This window comes from Marmota monax, unplaced genomic scaffold (assembly GCF_021218885.2).
Source record: "Marmota monax isolate L192 unplaced genomic scaffold, Marmota_monax_Labrador192_F-V1.1 WCK01_AAM20220418_F8-fsc00031, whole genome shotgun sequence".
NCBI classification, from domain to species: domain Eukaryota; kingdom Metazoa; phylum Chordata; class Mammalia; order Rodentia; family Sciuridae; genus Marmota; species Marmota monax.
In genome coordinates, this window is record NW_026695197.1 from 4,774,353 (window position 1) to 4,791,880 (window position 17,528).

Here is a 17,528-nt window from a genome sequence, read left to right on the forward strand (position 1 = left end):
GATCAATTATTTTACCCACAGGGGACACCCCAGATTAGTACTGTAATGATGCCTTTGTCAGACTTTTTCTTTCCAGGAATGCTTTACATTACATACACAGTTCCAAAGTTAACTAATCCTGTTTATAAACAGGAATAAGATCAGGTTTGCTCTGAGGAATTGTACTGTCTTTCCACTATTTAATACTCAACAACTAATCACAGTCATACATCAATAGCACTATAAATGATAAAGCATATTATTCACTACACATTGCATGTTTGGGTCGCATAAAGTGAACTCTGTACTTTGGGTCACATAATATAAATGCATAAGAAAGACCTAGCCTAAAAACAGACAAGACACAACTTCATATAGAGTAAAGGCAATTTGATAAAAAGCATTAAGATCTTTCACAAAATCTTTCAATACTAGAAATCAATAGACAATTTAACTATTTCAATAGAGAGAAAAGACTGGATGACAAATTTTTCTCATGTTATTATTCAGGAGAGAGAGACTAAGAGACACAGAAAGAAGGACTCAGCATCTATACACAGCATGAGTGTATGGTATCCAGAGTATGGGGTTGGTGCAGTGTGGAAAATACCTTCAAAATATCTGTTTCCAGCTACTGTCATATGTGCAGAGGGCAAAATCATCAAAACAAGCATCTATCTATCCATCCATCCATCCATCCATTCATTTAACAAGTGGATTTACTGAGTGTCTCCACTATGCCACATATAGTTCTGAACTTTCAGGTTGTAGAGAAGAGGCAGAAAATTCCCTGCCCCCTTAGAGAATACTTATTATAGCAGACTACCAGACAACAAACAAATACAAATGAGTGACAAAAACCAGCTCAGAAAAACAAGCGGGATAGATCACAAGGCGTCCAGGAGGCTGGGGGTGGGCACTTGCGAGTAGTAAGGCAAGGACTGGCTTTTTGAGGAAAAGAAATGCAAATGTCAATAATCTAGGAACTGGTTATACAGAATGCCCTCCACCCCCCATAGCTCTCCTGATAACCATGCTTTGCCATTTCATTTGTTATCATTGCTCCACTAAAATACTAGTCAATAAATTATTACTGAGGTCCTACTATGTTCTCAGCACCAGTATGACTGGAAAATGTGGTTGGGTTCAAATAACTAATTTTATTGCTGTGAAAAAATAGGAGGTGAGTGATATGCTCGAGTCAGTAAACAGCTCAAATCTTCTTGCTCTGGAAGGTGCTTTTTAGTTTTAGCTTCCCTAATCTCTTCATCCCTCACATGTGAGTTCCAGGAATCCCTCCAAGAGGAGGCATCATTTATTGCCACTAGATGGCACCAATTATTTTCATATTTTTAGGCAAAAAAAAAAAAAAAAATCTTTCTAGGTAATGACCACATTTAAAATGGAAGAATGCTACTCAGTCCCACTATTAATAAAACTACTATAGTTTTGTTAATAATTTTACCATAGGATGGACCATAGCAACAGCAGTAAATACAGTATGTTTATTCACTCATATGCGAGTTTATTCACTCATATGCGAGTTTATTCAATGTATATTTATTCCAAAAATTTTTAAAATGTATTGTCTTTGGATATGTGAAAGGAAATCATAATTGAATATCAGGATCAAATATAGCTGATAAAATATATTATGACTATACATATATATTAAAAAGTTTTGAAGAAAGTGGTTTTAATAAAGAAGAATTAGTTATATTTGGGGGAAATTTTCTCATTGTGTCTCTCAAAAATAAATAATATTTCTAAATATATTTTTTAAAACCCACGGTATTAATAAATTAGAATTAATTGCGACAAAAACTATTGTAAAACATTAAAATTGGATGGGGTTATTTAACTACATATATGTAACTTAGTTACAATCTGTACAAAGATTTAGTATGTACAGCTTTATAAAATTTGAAGGATAAAAATTTGGATGTTAAATATACATTTTTATTATATTATTTCCCTGTTTTAAAAAAGTAAATATATAGTGCCATTAAAATATTATGGAAATTTTTTTCTGAAGGGAAGGAGTTTGAAATAGTCTCACTTATCAAAAAAGTGGTTGGTAAATATTCAAAGTATGTTTATTCAGAAACCAAACAGAACCATTCTCACATCGCCATTAAAAACATAAAAATGGTTCCAGAATAAATACAACCTATGTTTTTACATTAATGCAAATAAAATGAGTGCAATAGTAAGATGAGGGTACTGAAAAGTACAATATGCTTCATGAACATGTTAATTACTTGGGAGAAAAATGAAATGTTATGTTTATTATGCTAACAAATGTATTTTTAAAATCTAAACATCCTTGCTACTTCAACATGAAAAATGTGTCTCAAATTCACTGCTAATTTGACTGCCACTATATTTCTTTCACTTAAGACAGTAAAAAAATAATACTTACTTTAATATCTTCCAGAGTCTTTTGCCTTGTTTCAAAGAGCACTGTAAATTTCTTGTCTTCATCAAAGATTCTCTCTTCACAGAGTTTTTTCTTCTCCATGAAATGCTCAAATATATTTTGTGCATTCTCCCTTTTATATCTTACAACTAAAAAGTTCTCCCTGTGAAGAAAGAATTTCACGTGCCACAAGTCAATTCATGTTGCAATATTTAATGTTCACATGTAAATGTTTATGATAAATTTTAAAATACCCAATCTTATAGCTGAAAGACATCGAGAAAATGTTGTAGTTCCTTCCAAAACCCTGTGTGTGTGTGTGTGTGTGTGTGTAAATGCCATTTCTGTCTTGCAACTAAGTACATCCTGCCTCAGAGGCAAAATAACATTGATGGTAAACTCAGTAGTTACCATGGAATACTACTAGTAAAAAAAAAAAAAAGCATCCAAAAGTGGTTAGAACAATACTGACAACAACAAACAAGCTTAATAAATAATTGCCAGAGTTAAGCAGCAACCATGAATACAGAATAAGCATAGCTGCAAAAGCTTAGCAGTCTTATATCACCCACATTAGCCGATGCTTCAACAGATAGAGAAAATTAAATCACTAGCACGGTTAGCTATACAGGCACCAAGGCTAACATTCTTGGAAAGGTTCAAATGTTAAAGTGCTTTTAATAATATATCATTTAATACAACAAAACCCCTATGAAATAATAATCATTATTACCATGTGCAATTGAGGAAACCTAAACTCGCACAATTAACTTGCATATCCTTCAAGTAGGTAGTAAAATAAATGGCAGAACCAGAATTCAAATCCAGTCTGTCTTTCTCTGCTTGATTCTGCAGCGGTACACTGACTACTCTGTCTTCCCTGTGGCTGTTTATAGAAATTGGAAACATGACTCCTTGCTCACGTTTAGTATATAAGAGTCTCTTCTACATGGAATAAAGTTCCCTTTCATCTGCCTTGCTCTGTTTCTTCCATTTCTTCATTCATATCATCGACTCCCCAAATTCCTAAGAGATGACTTATTTAGGTATCCAATAATATGGACCTTGTGGAGCTCAGGGAACAAAATAAATTCATACTGGAGGAGGCAATATGACCCCAAACATAAAATGTTCCTAATTGACTCCAACAAACACTACTCTATCCTGAAAATGTGTATTTTTCTCTCTATACTAAGTGTTTTGAGATTAGAGTATATTCAATATAGTATGTTATGAATTATATGACATATTATATATGTATACATTTATCTACATAAATCATGTTTCTCATAATAATAAAAAGAGAAAAAATTCTGTACTTATGAGTCTAGTTTTGAATCTTTCTACTTCCTGGCTAAGAAGCAAGTATAAAAATCAAATGAGAGCCAAGGACAGCTTTGTTTATTATTGTTAACATTCCATTTTAATTGTCGTACATATGCAAGATTTGTCTCTGAAACAATCTCTAGCCACTTGAAGGTGCACGTTTCATTTGCCATTTCTTTGTCCTTCTTGGGGCCTGTGACAAGGCCTAATATTGGTTCTCTAAATAATTATTAATTTGATATGACCACCTATTGAAAATAGCAATAGATTACTTCTAATACAGCTTGTCTGCAGTCAATTTTCCTGGCAATCCCAGTTTAGGAGACTTGGTATGCACAGTTGGAAAAAAACACATACTTTGGAACAGGATGGAGCTAGGCTGGAGCTGGTTCTACCAACCAATTCGCTGTGATCGTAAGACAGTCATTTAAATTTCCTGAGTCTTTGTTTCCTTAGTATTTATTAGGAAGTAATGTATAATTTAAGAATTTTCTCTGATAATTAGATGAAATGAGGGATAGATTGCCCAACAAAGTGCCTGGCACATTAAGAAGTCATTCAATGTAGATTTAAATATTCTTGGATGTTATCCATCATGGACATTAATCATTAACTGCATTAACTGTTTTCAAGGTAATACCCCAATATTGGCTTAATCTTTTTTCTCTTTTGCCTATGGGAAGGCAGAATCTTGTCAAGACTAGAGAGGGATTTGATTTACTGGGACCTGACTACCACTGTTATATGAAAGGCGTTATAATGTAGCCACAGTATAGAAGAATAGTTTATGGCTAAAACAATAATAAAAGTGAAGAAAATTTTTCATCAGCTCCTACGTTTAGTGTAAATTACATAATTTTAGGTTTATGCCTTTGAATCCCACTATATTGTTATGGGTGTTAAAAAAATGCAGATAAATAATTTTCAAAGTAAAATTTAAGTTTTTTTCCAAGATACACTGAATGTAATTTGGTTTCTCTCAGATAAAGACTGTATAATCATGAAAAGGTTTTTTAACCTTATGGTTATTGCTACGCAATCTTTGTTGGGTGCATTGACTTGACTCCATAAAAGTACATGGGTTCAGGCTATGCCTTACATTTTTTTTAGAGTCTTTATCCCTCAAATAATTAATTTGATTGTGCTAATGTTTATATTAACCTTCTATATTTAAATCAAACTGTCATTCCTAAATATGACCGGCATATATACTTCCAATAGTTCTCTAAGCCCAGTTCTTAAAGCTTTATAAAAACAGCAAACAAGAACCAAAAAGAATAGAAGAGTACATGACTTCCAGGTGAGAGTCCATGGACACCCTGTGAGCCTTGGAGCATAATCCTTCTCCAAGTCAGCCATACTACCCCTGGCCGGGTTTATCCCCAACTGACAAGGTGACTGAATAAGAAGATTTTGAGAATTGTGTGACTGAATTCTGAGGCTTTACAGAGTATCTATTCCTAAATTTTTACCTCAGAACATTAATAAAAAAATGGTTACATAAAAAAACATAAATTATTAAGACTAGCACATAAATACTAAGAAATAAAAAATATTTATTACATAAGAATGTTTATTATATTTAATACTGAGAATAAAAGCCTATCATAAAGAACAAAGTTCATATACTTGGAAAAGAAGAAACATCCCTAATTTTTCGTAAAGTAATAAATACAGGGAGTCATGAAGAATGGATATCACATGTGTATTCAACATAAAATTATAATGGAAAATGTAGACCAATTTAAGAATAAAATTTAAATATGAATTTTATCTCTTCTATCAATAATATGTAAATACGGTTAATATTTGGATCAAATTTACTTACTTTAACTGTTCGATTTTCTTTTCAAAATCTAAATTTTCCTGTTCCTGTTCTTTTAATTCTATTTTCAAATCAATTATTTTTACATTAAAAGCATTCGTTTTGTCTTTAGTTGACTCTAACTCTTCAAAAACTGCTGAACGTTTATCCTGAAAAAAAAATGCAGGGATGTTTTATTTAAATATTTAAATTTTCAAATCTTTACAATTTAGGAGGAGACACAATTTACATTGTCTGTGTGAAAATTAAAAACAAATAGTAACTTCTTATCAATTTAGGTAACAAGGCTCATGAGTGTCGTTACACTCGACTGAATCAGGTTCACTCCCTGTGAATTGGGCTGGCAACTAAAACCCACAAACACAGAAAATACCTTTTGGGGGGTGCAGTGATGGCTCCTCAGTCTCTGCCCCCAAAAGGGAGGCAAGAGAGACAGGTAAGAGAGTGAGCACACCCTGAACCCTGTTTTTTTATTGGGGAAAGGTGTTCCATGAAACATTTCATCCAAATAAAGCAAAGGAGTAATATTACAAGAGAACCAGGGGTCGGGTTTTGGAGGGTGGAGTCTTGCTTGGTGATGTGTTGGCCAGCAGTTTGATTGACATCTTGGAGAGTCACACCTATGTCAGGTGCTGTGTGGGATCATAGGCAGAGCACGAGAAAAGGACACATACGTCTCACAGCCCAATCAGAGCAGCAACGTCAGTCCAGTCCCCTCATGTGCTCAAATGCGCATAGCTCACACACACACACAACCCATGGATGGCTCGCAACACATGAGCACTTGTTTTGCAAACATAAAGTCTAATAAAAATTATTTTTACAAATCAGTTGATGATGATGATGATGATGGAGGAAATAATTCTAAGACTTCCAATGCTAATTAATCTTTAGGTATTTCAAATATATTAACATCTCTGTTCTCCACCATATTATGGCAAGATAAGACTTTAACCCCCATTTATTCATTAGTAGTTCTCACCATTATAAGACAACACCTCCTCTGCAGACTTCCGCTCTTCCCTCAGTTCAGCCCCTGAGCAACCCTCCCCTCTCACATAGTACTGCACTGCTTTTATGGCTCTTCTCCCAGTACGTTTAGGTGCCTCTTTCCCAGCCTACTCCTTCCATTGGCGAAAAACAATACTGACTCTGCCAGTTAAATTTGAGTTCAAACTCTATCTCCAATGGAGATGGAGATTTACTTTTATCTAACCAATATTTTAAAGTATTCTTGATGCTCAGCTGTAAAAGACAAAAAAAAAAAAAGGAAACACACAGACAGACATGCACCAGATATGAAGGCTAACTTCAAGAAACTCATGAGAACCATTTCATGCTTACAGTGCCCTTGAGATATGGAAGAGAAATGCTGCTTGGGGGTTTATGCAGATACCACTATAATACAGGTCACAATGTCCTTTACGAAATGAAAATTAAAATACAAATCTTTAAAAATTATTTTTGGGCCTTGGACTGTACTTCTGATGAGATATCTCTTACTTAAACAGTGGTTCCAATATGGTGTCACATAACTTAGAAACCTTAAGCTCCACGTTTTCTTCACCAATGAAAACACAATGGATCTGTTTTCCCTGGGAAAACAGAGTATCATTTTTCCATGTACAGTGAATTATTTTTATTTCATCCAACAAACTAAATAGAGGCCTTGCATATAGGCCGGCACTAAGATGAATTTTTAAAAAGTGACTTCAGTTGACTAAGTGAAGATATTTTTGAAGGACAAAAATGACATTAGTAGTTGGATTAGAATTTAAGAATTGTGTATATTTTTACTTTTTTGAAAATCAACCTACATAGCCAAATTATATTATACGTTAATATTAAAGTAACTATATTACATCAATGATTCAAAGTACTGCATCTGAAAAGAAACTAGTGACTAGTTCATACGCATATTTATGTTTAATGTAAAATTTTGTAGTTTCAAAATATCAGATCGATGGATTTGGAACTAAAACAATAGATCTATGACAACAGAAGATTCCATTCATTAAATCAAAGTGCAAGAATGTCGTCTTTTACTTAGTTCCCTTTCAACTCCTTTTCCTCCACTTCTTCTTTCCTTTTTCCTTCCCTCCTTCCTATCACTTCCTTCTTTACTTCCTTCCTTCCCTTCTTCCTTCCTGTTTTAGGACATTCAGGCTGCTAAAACAATATACGTTAGAACAGGTAATGCGTAATCAACATAAATTTCTTTCGTACAGTCCTAGAGATTGGAAAGTCCAAGAACAAAGCACCAGCAGATGTGGTGTCCAGCGAGGGCCACTCTGTTTCAAAGATGGCACCTTCTTGCTGTGTCTTCATGTGGTGAAAGGGGTAGGCAAGCTCACTGGGGCCTATTTTATAAAGGCATTAATCTCATTCACCAAAGTCGAGCCCTCATGAATTAATCACCTCCCAAAGGCCTCACCTCCTAATATCATTGCACCAGGAATTATTTCAATGTATGGATTCTGGAGGGGCACAAACATCCTTTTTTCCTTTCCTTCCTCCATCCTCCCTTTGCTCTTTCCTCTTTCTTTAGTTTTTCTCTTTGTCATTTCTTCCTTAAAGTTCCAAGCAATAGAAGCATGCATCGCAATTATGGAAAGCGATAGACTTCTGCATTAATCCAATTTGAATTTGGCTTTGAGTTTTATCCTGATTAGGGGCTAATGCCCCTACAGGGTCCCCCAGTGGAAAAGATAAAAAGAACACATGCTCATGTGCACAGAGTCCTCTTAGTGCAAAAAAATGAGAAACGCAATACATCCACATAACATTGAATTTGACTGACTAGTTTTCATTGACACAAAGAAATTGTAAATTCAAACTTTTTGAAATTTCATTTCTTACCTCAGTTTCCATTAGTGCAACACGGGTTTTCTTCCCCTTTCTTCGTAATTTTTTCTTTGTTTTTTCCACCTTCTTTCTAACAAAATCCCTCTTTACAACTATGTCATTCAGTAACTAGAAGACATTACAATATTAAGTTGTACAGCATTTACAATTCAATTTTCGTAGTTTAGACCAAATAGTACCTAAGTGACTATTTTAATAATGACAATATTTGTTTCAGTAAATAGAGCAAAAGAATCCCTGCACGTGAATGACAAAAATATAATACGATGTGCCAAATCTCAATATTCTATTTGTATTAACTGAGAGTACCAAAATCTAATCCACTTCAGATAAGTAAAAAAACAAATGAAATTTCATAGAAATTATAAGATCTCATTATGATATTTAAGATTCTTTATCAAAATTAAAGGTCTAAAGCACAAATTTTCAGCAATCATTACTAAGAAGTGTGCAAAAACTTATTCTTTCCTGGAGTTTGTGCCAAATGACTTGTTCTTAAAATTTATTATCTAATAAAATAAAATAAAATTAAAAATGAGCACTGAAGTACAAGAAGATGTAAAAGCCCTGGCTATTACAAACTAAAGGGAAACAAATTCATTAATCTTTTCAGGAATTCATTATCATACTCAGACAATTACACTGATGCTTTTGATGGAATTAATAAATTTCTATCATCAATGCTTAAGGGGGGGGGCATTACTGAAATAATGTATCTCACTAGGCATTACTACTGGTTATATAATCGTTCCATCAGTACTAGGATAGCATTGACAAGCTGTATGTAGTACTCAGAACTTGTTATTTCTTATGTGTTATGACCTTGTACAAGTGAATCAACCTGGTTTTCTAGTTTATGATACAAGCAGACTGCCCCTTATCTACTTCATGGGCAGGAGGCTTTGAAGATCAAAATAAACATTTATAATACCAATGCTTTGTAAATCACATTTTTTAAATAAAAACAATTTTAAAATTATTTATGACTGAGAACATAAAGTTACATCATCATTTGCAAAGGAAAAAAAAAAATCTTGTGCCAAAATGGCCCAAATAAATAAATGAATATCCTCCCTGCAGGGAAGGACAAGAATGTATAACTCTTACCACACCCTCTACATCTCCATAAGACTAATGATACAATGTATACATATTTTTCTAGTAAATTTTTCTTTGGGAAGGGCTGGTAATATTAGTTATTGCCATAAACTTGTGGTTTTGAAAATATTTTATCAATGTTTGCTTTATTTTTCACCCTAGCTGTCTCCACTTGTATATGCACCAAAAATTTACCATGAGAATGTCAAGACACCTTATATTTTATTTTCAAGTAAATACAACTTTAGCGTTCCATCAAGAAGCTGTGAAGATTCTGAATTAAGTTTTCCATAGTGGCAGTCGCACCAAATAAGGCACTGCTCACCCATTTGAAAACTGCTCTTCCTACATACACAGTAAGATAGAGTATGGGCTTCTAAGTAATAGGTCTTGGTAGACAGTTCCACTGTACATCTGTGGTGCATTGCCGAAAGAGTTACTTAGTGTGTCCAAGATGTTCCTAGGTGAAGTCATAATTTCCCAAATAACAATGTGAACACACATACCGAATTTAGGGGCTTAAAGAGTCCTGCAAATTAGTTTCTGGATTAATGATAAATGCTTACCTGACTCTGTTCTTCATGGAGCAATTTCAGTTGTACAGAATCATTATCTAGTATGAGCAGAGGTTCCAGTATTTCTTGCAGTGCTAGAGCATATATTGCTCTCTCTTTCAAAAGCTCTTTTTTCTCAATTAACTGATTTTCTTGAATGGAATAAATTTTGTTCTGCCAGCAAAAATTGTAAATAATTTATTGTTATTAATTTTCCATGTATGCACAGTAATTAATAAATTACCCACTTATTTCCACAGCCAGGTAGTCATCATTTTGTTATGTGAAAATCAAATAATAGACTACACCATAAAAAGCAATAGGCACAAGTATAGTATATTTAAAGAGAGCACAGCTATTGTTAGAAGAAATGAGCGAAAAAATTTTACAGACAATAAAATCAAACACTTAAATGAGGGTGAGGGAACAATATGTTAGAGAATACCCCGACAACACATATAGGAACTAGGCAATTTACACCTTCTAAGACCACAGAAAATCAATCAATAAATAGGACGTTAAGAAATCTTGGGCAAAAAGTCTGAAAATACTAAAAAAAGATTATTGATCAAATATGTATAAAATAACAGAAGGAATCACAAAATGTGTCTTTGCTTCAAAGAGGACCAAAGGCAAAAATAATTCACATAACACTATTCTAAACTGCTTTGTCTCTTGGTTTTATTTTTCTTATAATGATAATCATGGCTTCACATATGTACGTACTTCTGAGGCAGAAGCATTTTAGAAGCAAAAATCCTGACCTGAGTTCCAAAGGATATTCAGGTGTTAGATAAAGATTAAAAAAAAATTAAAGTTCATTTTACTAGTTATCATGCTTTTCTTTCAAAATCTTTACATGTAAATATCATAGTGTACTTTTTCTTTGAGGGTTAAATCAAGAAATTCATGTGAGAGACACTAAAAGTAAAGAAAACATAACATCATCATAAAGCAAACTAAAGAGTTAGACACTGAGGAATAAGATCTCACTGCCCTTTTACTAGACTGGCAGAAATTCCCATTAAGCCACAAAATGAGATATGTGTATGGGAGGTCAGTTTCTTTATGCATGATCAGACACTGCTAGTTGTACACAGAGGGCAACTGTCATCAGCTAAGGAGAGAAAACTGCTAGCTTGCAAACCAAGCAGTGACAAGATGCCTCATTACAGGCAAATTTAAAATGCTAAGTAAAATGCAATTTAAAAAAAGAATGAAATATCGAAACCAAATGAGTATTACCTGAATTATCATCCCCGTAGTCATTTGATTTCGGATACGTCTTTTCAAGAAATCTTCTCTAGCCTAAATGTCATGAAATTTTTTAAAATGGGAGTTTTACTCACAGACTATTAAAACATATTCTTAAGGATAATTGCAAATACATGATACATTTATGTTGTTCATAGAGAGTAAAATGTTCACTATTATTTGTGTATTGCAAAATATTTGAAAACCTTGATGTTATTTGAGGCAAAAGAATTAAGTGTGAGAACACCAGGAAGCAGACTACAGAATTTCATTCGGTTTATACCTTAAGAGTTCTGAGGTTAAAAATAAATCTCAGAATAACCAAAGTAAAATCTAGACCGTCATAAATTCCTTTAAAAAAAACTATTAAATTGTTTTTAAATATTACTTTTCAGAATGAGCACCTTCAACTTTGAAAACAAAATGAATATAATTCAACTGTGAAGGTTGCAAAATGTGATCAGATTCTCCAAACTTTCTTAAATTATTATAGTCTTGCTTTAAATTATCACACAAACCCCAAGTGGGAAGTAGTTCATAAAGTTCCTTCTACTATAGGCTTATATCTTGGAATGCCTTATTTTAGAGAGAAGTTGGCCTAAACTTAGGCTATCCTACAGATTCAAAAAAGATATAGCATTGCAAAGTGGAAAAGAGAGGTTTAACTATGTCTCTAATTTCCGATTCATTACTGAAGTTATCACATCCTATGGAAAATATAAGGAAACAAGCATGTAGGACTTTTCTTCCAATTCTTCCTCCTCTTTTTACATCCACCCATTAAGATTATGCTTTCCTAAATAAAACAATAATTCCAAAGAATAAACATCAAGGTGATAAGTAAATCAATAACTTCAATACATTTTACCTAAGAACATATCTACAACCAAAACAAATACAATAATGTATTTTGATAATTTAAAAGAAATTACAGTAAAATCCCATTGTGTATATATGCCATTCATCTACTGAAGGACATCTAGGTTGGCTCCACAGTTTAGCTAGTGTGAATTGTGCTGCTATAAACATTGATGTGGCTGTGTCCCTGTAGTATGCTGTTTTTAAGTCCTTTGGGTATAGTCCAAGGAGAGGGATAGCTGGGTCAAATGGTGGTTCCATTCCCAGATTTCCAAGGAATCTCCATACTGCTTTCCATATTGGCTGCACCAATTTGCAGTCCTACCAGCAGTGTATGAGTGTACCATTTTCCCCACATAAAAGAGAATAAAATCATGGCATTTACAGGTAAATGGATGGCATGGCGTTAGAGAAGATAATGCTAAGTGAAGTTAGCCAATCCCCAAAAAACAAATGTCAAATGTTTTCTCTGATAAAAGGAGGCTGACTCATAGTGGGGTAGGGAGGGGGACCATGGGAGGAATAGATGAATTCTAGATAGGGAAGAGGGGTGGGAGGGAAAGGAAGGGGGCAGGGGATTAGCAAGGAAGGTAGAATGTGATGGACAACATTATCCAAAGGACATATATGAAGACATGAATTGGGTGTCAACATACTTTATATACAAACAGATATATGAAAAATTGTGGTATATATGTGTAATAAGAATTATAATGCATTCCACTGTCGTGTATTTTTAAAAAAATAAAGTCAATTAAAATTTTAAAATTTTAAAAAAGAAATTACAAGTCCCTTCTAATATAATAAGAGACAGAGTTTACCTACTTATTAAATACTTAATACAAAGGGAACACAATTTCAAAATGTTTCAATAATCTGGAGAAAAATATATTCTATTCCAAAATACAGTTTCACATTTGACCTTTGTCAGAAACCAATCGACACAGTGGCGCAGGCCTGTAATCCCAGAGACCAGGATGCTGAGGCAGGAGAATTGCAAGTTCAACTCCAGCCTCATCAGATTAGCAAGGCCCTAAGCAACTTGGTGAGATCTGGTCTCTAAATTAAAAATATGAAAACAGGGGGTGGGGTGCCTGGGATGTAGCTCAGTGATTAAGTGCCCCAGAGCTACAGTAGCCATAAAAAGCATTTCTGAATTAATATTATGGATGCCACTTTTGAGAAGTTGCTATATCCCAGACCCTTTACCAGAGTTTTTTGTATATAAAGGCAGCTCTTGCTGCATAGGACTCTGTATCAATGGCAACTTGTTCACACTGGGTTCATACAAAATGAGGACAGGTTCAGATGGGCAAACATTTCAATTAACATGGTGCTGTGCAAAAATAGGGCTACTTGTATGTGTGCATGTGTGCATGTTAGTGCATCTGTAAGTTGTTCATCATATTCATTTAGTGATATAGCTACAGTGTTACCTTTCCCCTTGCTATAACATATACCTAAATGTCTGAGATAATCAACTTATAAAGAGAAAAGAGTTCATTTTGGCTTATGTTTGCAGAGGTTCCAGTCAATGATCAGTTGACCCCTTGCTTTTAGACCTATGGTGAGGCAGTACATCAAGGTGAGATCATATGGTAAAACAAAACACTCATCTCGTGGCTGGGAAACACAAGAGAAAGAAGAAGAGACTGGGGTCCCACAATCCTCTTTGGAGGCATACCCACAGTGACCCGAAGAGCTCCTACTAGACCCCACCTACTAAAGCTTCTACCATCTCCAAATAGCTCCATGCTGTGGACAAAGTCTTCAACACTTGGGCCTTTTGGGGACATTCAAGATCCTAACTGTAGCAACTACTATAATTTGGTTTCAAAGATGAGAAATTTGACATTGTAATGTCATGTGTAGATAATAAAAAAAAAAATTAAGATGAGAAATTTGAGGTCACTAAGGTCATAGAGTTTGTCTGTCACATTGACTATCAGCACCAAGGACCCTGATGCTGTAGCTTGTACACTCTCCATAGCACTTCAGAGCAAGTTCCCTCCTCCCTTTCCTCAGCATCCAGTGCTGTGGCACATATTTGTTGAATGGATAATTTATTGAAAGATAGGTTCATGATTAACAAACTGCCTGCACTGGATCTCCAGATTGAGAAATTAAATTAAAAATTTCAGGTTCTTTCAAACTCAACAGTATGTTGTTGTTGGGTTTGTCTTTTGTTTTTGTTTTGTCTTGTCTTATAGTATGAGAAACTCAGGGCCCGCTCATCATAATCCACAGTTTCATTTGTAAGTAGCATCTTGAGAATGGGTGGCAAAGTGAGGTCTCTGAGATGTTTTTCTTGACACTTGGGGAAGTGGGAGTGATTGTGAGAGGGATCCTGACTTAGGATTGCAGCAACATGTATTCTTAGAGTAGGAGCCTGGATTGGATCTGAAGGAAGGCTGCCTTCTCCAGCAATGTGGCCTGTGGCCTAACTTGTGCCCTGCCTCTGAGTTCTTCAAACTGTCAATTCATTGTAAAGGGAATGAGAGCCCAGAAAAGTTGCCATGTCACAACTGTTCCAAATAACTGGTTCAACTATGCATAATTCACAGATGCCAAGTCTACTGGGAGAATAATTGGTGGGGAAAAAAGTTTCAGATTCTTAAAATATCCATTTATTGATTACTATTTCTAATTTGGATAACCAAAGTGCTTGACCCGAATCAGATCATGAGCAAACAAAAAGATGAATCTGTATTGAAATTCCTCCAAGTAACTGGCCTCGACTCCTAAAAAAATGCCCATGAAATGAAAGAGACAATTTTTTTTTTTAAATGTAAGAAATTCTACTAGTCAAGAAGTCAAAAATGTTGTAACAGATAAATGGTAGGCCTGGTGTCATTTGTAATAACAATCCATCAGATTAGAGAAATTTGCATACGTCCACATATTTGTGCTTGTTAAAAATTGTTGGCTCCAAATCCACTCTTATGCTTTGTTTGGTTTGGTTTCCAGTATTGGGGATTGAACTCAGGGATGCTCTACCACTGAACTATATCCTCAGACCTTTCTATTTTATTTTTTGAGACAGAGACTAAGTTATTGCGACTGGCTTTGAACGTACTACAGTGTGCACCACAGCTCTCAGCAAATCTACTTTGTGATCTGCAACATGGAGCTGGATGGTTCTGTGAACCATTTCTTTTGCCAGCTAAAATGAAGTTAGGCTTTTTCAGCAAAGGGTGTGGAAGGACATACAAAACACAGCAAGGGACTCCACCTCCTTGTCCCAGTGGACTGTTGTTATTCTCTTTGCTCCTGCAGAACTGCTGTCAGCTGGTGCATGGGGAGCTGGTGGCCCTGGCTCTCTGGTGAGGTTCTCTGCCTAGACATTCCCATCAAATTTGTCCAACACTGCCAGGTGGCTAAAGATGGAGACACCACCATGCACTCTGCAGGAAGATCTCACTCAGCTTTGTGGAAATGGCAGCCTCTTCCACTCTCATTCCTTCTTTGGGCTTCCCCACAGCCTTGGAGGCAGCGACTGCTTCCCACACTTGCTATTACTGAACTCTTTAGAGCAGAGGATTCAAAAACATTTTTGTAAAGGGTGAGAGAGTAAATATTTTAAGCTCCTCCAGCCACAAGTTTCTGTCACAACTATTCCACTGTGGTTTTGAAGAAAAGGAATAAAAAGAGATCCAAAGATCGAGCCTGGGGAATAGGAATGACAACAGTTCTGCTGCAGGAAAGTGCTCAAGCTGAAACCTCACCTTTGACCTGGTTGCTGCCTGGCCTTTAGCAGGCAGAAACCAGAAGGTGGCAGCAGAGAGCCATTCTATTGGAAGGGACTCCCTGTATTAGGGAAAAGACACTGAAGAATAGATGGCTCAGGCAGTGCTTGTTTATCTGGAAACACATTTGAAAAGAAAAGAGGGAATCAACACCAATTATAAACAGAGCTCAGCTGGAATCAAGGAGATAGCATCCGTTTATTTCCAGAGACAAAGAAAACCCAAGAAAAACGCTGGAACACTCATGGAAGGTTGAAATCAAGAATGAGAAATCTTAAAATCTTACAAGAAAATTTAAAAGAAATCATAAAAGAAAATTGAAATCTTAAAAAGAAAATTCGTGAGATTTTTTTGCGAACAACTGTGGCCTACACTGAATTCCTGGGACATGGGAGCTCTGGCTTTAAGGGAGTGTTGTTGGTACACGTTTTGGTGACCAAGCTTCTCTCAGATATAAAAATATATCTCTTTCTTTTTTTATTTACACGTGGAGCTTTTGTAGAAATGTTTTTAAATTACAAAGAGTTACATCAATTAAAGTTGTGTGAATCCCCAAACCCATATGTATTCATTGTGACCTTTGGGTGTCACTTCTTTTTTAGGTTCTGAGTTTGAAGTTGTTATCTTTGGGAGACTCAAGCTAAGATCTTTCTACAGCCACTAAAATAAAGCAGAAGTCCCATTGATTTTTTAGAAATCCCACTTTGAATTCATCTATAATTTATCCTTATATATTTAACCACTCTTCTACTATTTTCTTATTTAAACTTTCCTAGCCCACATTTCAACAACATATTCATCATTTCCATAAAGCTCTGTTATCTGCTTTGTTCTAAGCCCTGGGAATGCAGCAGTGTGCACAAGATAGGCTATGTTGTTTCCCTCATGGACTTTATTTTCTGTTATTATATTATTATGTAACCTACATTATTTTTATAGTCTGCTACTGTATAATTGTTAACAGGGGTTCACTTGATGCTTTGACTATATCCCTTGTGACTCTGAAACTCACATGTTTTCTTTCTTTTACCAACCTTCTTCTCCCTGATCTTCTTTTCTCTAACTTTCTCCTTCCTGATCTTCTCCTCCCTGATCTTCTTTTTCCTAGAGCTTCTCTGCTATTCTTTTCCCTAACCTTCTCCTCCCTGGTCTCTCCTCCCTGATCTCATTTTCTCTAAATCACCTTTTTAAAACAAAAACAAACAAACAAACAAAAAACCCTGTTCCCCATGATGGGCAGAATGACAGCCTTTGGAACAGGAGTTCCCCTGTGTTTCTCCTTGCTAGCAAAGCAATACACCTTCTTTTTCCTTTTTCTCAAAACTGTGTCCCCCATTATTGGATTGGCTTTGGGGACAAGAACCGTGCTATTGGCAACATAACCAGTTATAAATATCTTTAAGCATTTATCTTTGTTGACTTTGTTTATCTTTGCTATCTGGATTTTTTTTAAAGATTTTTATTTTTGAGTAATGTTACAGTTACAAATTATGAATATTTTTAAAGTTACTCATCTATATTAATTAATCACTTCCCAGAAAAGTTTGGTTTACACTGAGTTGGACACTTCAACACATATGAATTAGTATATCCATAGATATTGA

General features: G+C 35.0%; 1 protein-coding gene across 1 annotated transcript in view; it reads right to left on the minus strand.

Moving 5' to 3' along the window:
• Positions 1 to 17,528, minus strand: part of Ccdc178 (coiled-coil domain containing 178) — a 394,311-nt gene that overhangs the window by 273,276 nt on the left and 103,507 nt on the right. The window contains exons 12-16 of the mRNA XM_046428324.1: positions 11,312 to 11,374; positions 10,079 to 10,240; positions 8,409 to 8,522; positions 5,553 to 5,698; positions 2,402 to 2,561 (exon numbers count right to left, since the gene is read on the minus strand). Coding sequence (XP_046284280.1) covers positions 2,402 to 2,561; positions 5,553 to 5,698; positions 8,409 to 8,522; positions 10,079 to 10,240; positions 11,312 to 11,374 — 645 coding nt within the window. The remainder of the gene's footprint in view (positions 1 to 2,401; positions 2,562 to 5,552; positions 5,699 to 8,408; positions 8,523 to 10,078; positions 10,241 to 11,311; positions 11,375 to 17,528) is intronic.